The following is a 7,000-nucleotide window of genomic DNA, read 5'->3' on the forward strand; positions in this document are numbered from 1 at the left end:
ATCTTCGAGTCTACTTCAACATTCATACTAACTTTAAACCATGTACCTTGAGGCATCCTTGAGGTATCTCATTCACAAGCATTGGACATAATGTTGATGTAGCCTACAGTGACCTTGAATTTTGACCTTTGACCTCCGAAATCACATCAGTCCTACATTAAGTCCAACATTAGCACTAAATTTGAAGCATGTGACTAAAGGCATTATTGAGATGTACAGTAGTCTAGTGTTTAGTTTAGTCAAGTAAGAAAATGCTAAATTCTGCCACCCTTATTTTTTTACCCTTGTTTTTTTATGAGGCTCGTAAAATAAAAATGTGCGAGTCATTTGAAAAATAAAAATATATTATTACAGCTAAGTAGATCTGGAAAAGCAAGACAAATATTTTTTTCATTTTTTTTTCTGGGTGGCACCTACAAAATGATAACTGTTTATACTCATTTCTTGATTTGCCGAGATCAGTACTTCACAGCTCAGGGGAATTTTTTCAAAACCTGTTCCCTTCTCTCCTCTGCTTTTTATTGCTTGTGTGTGTGTGTGTGTGTGTGTGTGTGTCTGCGCGCGCGTGCATGGTATCGCCCCCTCATCCCGTCCCACATTCCGATCTCGGACACCTCTTCAGACTTACGACAGAGCTCGAGGGTTGTGAACATGGGTCGCGAGAGTGGTCATGTCGGATGGATCATCTGTCGCTTCGTCGTTTTAGCTGCGATTTTTCTCACAGGCTTCATCATAGGTAGGCTACATTTCTCTGATTGTGTGTGTTTGTGTGTGTGTGTGTGAGGGAAATCGAGTGATTGTGCTTACCGTATTTGTTTGCTATCCGCGTGGAGAGTTCTTTGCACCGCGAGAAACTAGTTTGTGGTGCATGGGCTGGGGGCTTGGTTCGGGGGCATTCGTGGAGTTGAATGACAACAGGCAGATCGATGAGGTAGCCGAGGCTAGTCTGTGATGTAGGCCTACTATGTCGATGTGCCACAGATATGGCAGATGCCAGTGGTCATGGATTTTGGACCATACATAACAACATCTCTCTCACACACACACATATTCAGAGAACACAATAGGTTGGGGGCGGTTTTGCCATCTTTAAAATTTGATAAATAAAATTAGGAATAATTTTGTTTAAATTATGCCAATACCAAGTTTCCATACTTTGATGTAAAGATATATACATATACATACCCTTCACCATACCTAGAGATTGGCATGGGTACTTTCCATAAGATCATCTCTCAATGCAAATCAAACCAGCTATTAGGCTAACTTAAATAAAACCATGCCAAATGTGATGATTTGGGGCTATTTTTTTTAAATTCCAAAGGCCAAGGAAACTTTATCAGGATGCATAGTATTATAGCCTATAGGAATTTAACATTACTTATGTTCCCTATATTTTAAGGAAGAACATTTATTTATTTACGATACATTATTCATTTACAAAGACAATTGGTGTCCTAAAAGGTTGGATTTTTCCTCATGTTTTTAAAACTAAGGCATTAAGATCCATTTCCAAAATATGAATTTTTTATTCCTATTTTTAGTAAACTTTAGCATGGGTTCATAATCTTATGAACACAATTGTGTAGTGTTTTGGAACCAAACTCTTCATTTCTAAAGTACTTTTACTACATTAGTTAACATAGTTATGACATGCTGTTCTGCTAATGACATAGTGTTGTAGGTAATGACATCAATAACAAAATAATGGGCACATTGGAATTACCACTCCGCTGCTGTCTGGGGCTTTAACCAAATGCACGAAATACAAGCCAACAGTGAAGGACGGAGGTCTTCTGATCATCAAACTATTGGAAGAAATTGTTTCCTTTAACATGGTGGAGAAGAGTGCATTTGGCGCATCAGGGCTGTAACCTAAAGCAGGGTCTGTAGAATTACTACATGTCTGGCTTGTGGGGGCGTGGCATCACGATGGTTGCTGCGATCACCCATCGGCCCAACCCTAGTACAAAATTTACTTTACATATATTTAAATACATATAAAGAGCAGATATGTTTTAAAGTCTTAAATACGTATAAAAAGCAGATAAGTTTTAAAGTTTTAAATACGTATAAAAAGCAGATAAGTTTTAAAGTTTTAAATACGTATAAAAAGCAGATAAGTTTTAAAGTTTTAAAGTATGGGTTGGGCACAAGGCCTGAGTAGCCAAATATTGGTGCTGAAAACAGCTTTAAAAATAGAAATCAGAATGATTTTAGTATATAACTTATTTGGTGTTGCAATAAACATCATTTGAAATAACTAAGCTATTTATTTTGTAATATAGCATTTCTAACATGATTTTATAACCTGGGGACATAAAATTTCCCCTAATTGAAAAATCACCAAAACACCTTGACACTGGGCTCTAAGTCTGAAATCTTAGTGATAGCTTACTTGATCTAAAAAACTGCAGTTCCAGTGAACATCTTTAGACTGACCTGGCTGTCTGTTAGTTCCAGCCTGTGGTGACCTTTACCCACTGGATGTCAGCTTTACTCTGTAAATCTTTATAAATATTTACTTTATTTAAATCATCGAATATCAGTGTGTTCAGAACGTGCACCCAGTAAGACTCGTAGAACTACGGCCTCCAAGAGTTTTATTGTTTCTTAGAATGATGGAGTTTGTGTCACATCTACGAATAGATCTGCTTCACTGCACGGTTGGAATTTTCCTATTTGTCCCTCCCTCCATCTCTCCTCTCTATTTTCACCCTCCCCCCCCCTCTCTCTCTCCCTCCATCTCTCCTCTCTATTTTCACCCTCCCCCCCTCTCTCTCTCTCCCTCCCTCTCTATATGCCCCTCCCCCTCTCTCCCTCCCTCTCTATATGTCCCTCCCCCTCTCTCTCCCCCTCTCTCTCTCTCCCTCCATCTCTCTCCTCTCTATTTTCACCCTCCCCCTCTCTCCCTCCCTCTCTATCCATCCCTCCATCCCCCAGGCTGGTTCGGACGGCCGTCTCCTGTACCTTCCACTGCTGAAACTCCGGACAGACTGGATCAGTTCCTCCTCCAGATTCAAGCCCAGAACATCAGGCAATACCTCAGGTGTGACACCCCCCTCACACACACAATCTCTCTCTCACACACACACACACACAAATCTCTCTCTCTCACACACACACACACACACTACCTCAGTCAGGCAATATCTCAGGTGTGACACCCCCCCTCACACACACACACACACAATCGCTCTCTCTCTCTCACACACACACAATCTCTCTCTCTCTCTCTCACACACACACACTACCTCAGTCAGGCAATACCTCAGGTGTGACACCCCCCCTCACACACACACAATCTCTCTCTCTCTCTTTCTCACACACACACACACACACACACACACACACACACAATCTCACACACACAAACACACACACAAACTACCTCAGTCAGGCAATACCTCAGGGGTGGCACACACACACAGTAGCAGTGGCGATTTCTGAAGTGGGGGTAGGCTATTTTAATGACATCATTGCAAAAACTGTCACACTCTTGAGGCCAAGGCCAAATTGTTGCCAGCTTTCCTGAACATGAAACCGAATTCACACAATCCATTCAGTGATTTGGATAAGCTTCAAAATGTATTATCTTCACCCTAGCTACACTTTTCCACCAACGTTTATGAATATCAGTTCTGTAGTTTTTTGTAGAATATTGTCCTGTATTGCATCCATTTTTGCTCTGAACATATTTTTAAAACAGTTTTGGCAGATGAGTGAATCAATAAAGATCTAAACCAACATTATAGACATTAAAGTTCAACGTCTCTCTCTTTTATTATAATTTCCCCTTTGGCGCAGGCATCAGTGTAGTGCCTGGTGTCAGATTTGTAGCACACGCAAGATCCACAAGCTTTCCAAACGCATTCAGTACGCTGTGGCCAGTGTAGCCCCAATGGTAACACTTTACGGTGAGAGTGAATTAGTTAATGAGTTAATTAGTTAATGAGTTAATTAGTTAATGAGTTACTTCATGATTTATTTACTTCATTCCTTTATATCTTATGAATCATCGGGAATCGACATGAGTTCCTAGTCTGTCATTTGTGACCTCATACATGAACAACACATCAACTAAAGCATTAGGTACGGTGGGCACATCATTATGAATTATGATTTATTAAGCATTATCATGATTATTTATTTTTCTGCCAAAAAGATGAGTGAATAAAGATCTAAACCAACATTATAGACGTTAAAGTTCAACGTCTCTCTCTTTTATTATAATTTCCCCTTTGGCGCAGGCATCAGTGTAGTGCCTGGTGTCAGATGTTAAGCATAATAAATGCAAATGACTGAAGTTTCCACTCACTGGCAATGACATGTGCAGAGTAGGCTACCCTAACACCAAGAGAATGTGTGATATACCCCACACAATTTATCCTTTATTTGGCCATTCAAATATGATTTTTGTTCACATAATTACTATATTGTTGCTTTTTCTATCCAGTAGGTGGCAGTCCAGGATAAGAAATAGAGCAGTTCAAGTAGTTGAGTAGAAAAAGATGAAACTAAACAGCAGGAAAAACGAGACAAAAAAAGCAGCGTAGCAGTGCGAACAGAAATGTGATGTGTGGAGTTATTGGAATGGAAATTAATGTAACCACCTTCAACAGACCTGTGAAGACATTTTGTCTCAAGTGTGCAACAAATGTAGTTTATTTAGTAAGAGAGTTCTGCTCCCCCACCCAGGACACTCAGACCACCTCTCAGTGTTGCTACTGCCTAAGTATTCAGCATTCAGCAAACGTGTGAAACCCACAGTGAGGACGGTCAAAGTGTGGCCAGAGGGAGCTGACTCGGCACTTCAGCAGCGTTTTGGAAACACTGACTGGAGAGTGTTTGGCCTCCCCTGACTCCTACACAGACACTGACTCATACGCCTCCTCCGTTAACTCCTCCGTTGACTCATACGCCTCCTCCATTCTGGACTGTATCAACTCCAACATCAACAGCGTCATCACTCCCAAACGGATAACCACTTTCCCTAATCAGAAGCCATGGCTGAACAGTGAGGTCAGACTCCTGCTGAAAGCACGAGCCATATTTATAACAACACACATCAGCTGATCTGAGAAAGCAAAGTTGTTGTCTTGTTCAAATAACATTTACTGTATCACAATTACAAAAGTAAAGATTTGCATCAAAATCATATAGATGTCAATTATAACCATTTACAGGGATCAATGCAAACAGAACTGAGAGCTAATGTCTCTCTTCATTTCCATAGTGCAAAAAACATACACAGTATAAACACACATTAAAGAAATATCAATGTCAAAACTATAAATTACATATCAACTCATCAACACAGTACATTAAACACTGGAATTAGAGAGTTTATGTTTCACTTTTGAACTGTCAAAGATGCTAATATACTTTTAATTGATGATACCAAAGGTGGACTTGCGTTCTGCTGTGTTTTAAATAAAGGCCACCTTTAAATCAAAGCTCGAATGTCCAACATATCAAAGATGGACATGCAACAAAGCCAGGTGTCTGAGTCTTCTTTGAGTCATTGTACTCCTCAACCAGGTTTTCAGCCGCCTGAGTGTGGAGAACGACCTCTCTGCAGAGGCAACAGATACAGGCAGCGAAAGACAAAGCTCCATGAACTTCATCACTGAACTAACGTTCCAGTCAACTAGCCTCAGCCCGCTCGCTCGGACATGACTCACGTCACTGACTCACGTTCATGTTGATCTCTATAACTGTTAATTTTTAGTAGCCTATATTCGAACCTATCCATAACCCTTTTTTGCTATTTGACTCATCATTTCACATACAAAAATATAAATATTGTCAGACAGTGAATTAGTAATTATTTAAAAATATATATAATATTATGTAAAAATCCAGCTCCTGCCAGTAGGGGGTGCTGCAGCACCCTCAGCACCCTCCTTCCCGCGCCCTTGATCAGGCCGTGGTGCGAACACTTCAGTGTGGGGTGTGTTGGGTTGTTAGTAGTGTGGGGTGTGTTGGGTTCTTAGTAGTTTGGGGTGTGTTGGGTTGTTAGTAGTGTGGGGTGTGTTGGGTTGTTAGTAGTGTTAGGAGAGGATGTAAGTGTGGGGTGTGTGTGTGGAGAGACTTCTCTCGCCTACCTCACATGTGTAAGTGTTAATGTGTGTGTGTGTGTGTGTATAGAGACTTCTCTCGTCTACCTCATGTGTGTGTACATATGTGTAAGTGTAAATGTGTGTGTGTGTGTAGGGACTTCTCTCGCCTACCTCATGTGTGTGTACATATGTGTAAGTGTAAATGTGTGTGTGTGTGTGTAGAGACTGCTCTCGACTACCTCATGTTTGTGTGTACATATGTGTAAGTGTAAATTTGTGTGTGTGTGTGTAGAGACTTCTCTCGACTACCTCATGTGTGTGTATATATGTGTAAGTGTTAATGTGTGTGTGTGTGTGTGTAGAGACTTCTCTCGACTACCTCATGTGTGTGTATATATGTGTAAGTGTTAATGTGTGTGTGTGTGTGTGTGTGTAGAGACTTCTCTCGACTACCTCACCTGGCGGGGACGGAGCAGAACCTCCGTCTGGCGGAGCGTATCCGTGACGACTGGGCGGAGTTTGGCTTGGATGGAGTGGAGATTGTGTCCTATGACGTCCTGTTGTCTTATCCCAACCAGAGCAGACCAAACTACATCTCCATCCTCGACACACACAGACAAGAGGTGCGCGCACACACACACTCACAATTAATCACATATTTTATCATATGATTAAAATTCTATTATTTTGCATTTCTGAACTTTCCAGGAGTCCATATTAACAATAAAGCAATTATTGTTTATCTTGATTGGGATTCAAATGAAAGCAAAGCAAGTTACTTTATTAACTGAACTTTAAGACGTAGGTCTATTTGATTATTTCAAATCAAATTTCAAAAGATGTGCAGCAGACCTGAGGCAACACAATATATTCTTCAGAAATGTAGCTGATATAAACTGAAATAAATGCTACTGCAGAAGTGCGTGCACAACATGTAG

General features: G+C 40.6%; 1 protein-coding gene across 1 annotated transcript in view; it reads left to right on the forward strand.

The window, feature by feature from the left end:
- Nucleotides 1-609: 609 nt before the first annotated feature.
- Nucleotides 610-7,000, forward strand: part of naalad2 (N-acetylated alpha-linked acidic dipeptidase 2) — a 40,874-nt gene continuing 34,483 nt past the window's right edge. The window contains 3 exon segments of the mRNA XM_048263870.1: nucleotides 610-736; nucleotides 2,944-3,049; nucleotides 6,499-6,685. Coding sequence (XP_048119827.1) covers nucleotides 652-736; nucleotides 2,944-3,049; nucleotides 6,499-6,685 — 378 coding nt within the window. The 5' untranslated portion in view covers nucleotides 610-651.

Source organism: Alosa alosa, chromosome 15 (genome assembly GCF_017589495.1).
Source record: "Alosa alosa isolate M-15738 ecotype Scorff River chromosome 15, AALO_Geno_1.1, whole genome shotgun sequence".
NCBI classification, from domain to species: Eukaryota; Metazoa; Chordata; class Actinopteri; order Clupeiformes; family Clupeidae; genus Alosa; species Alosa alosa.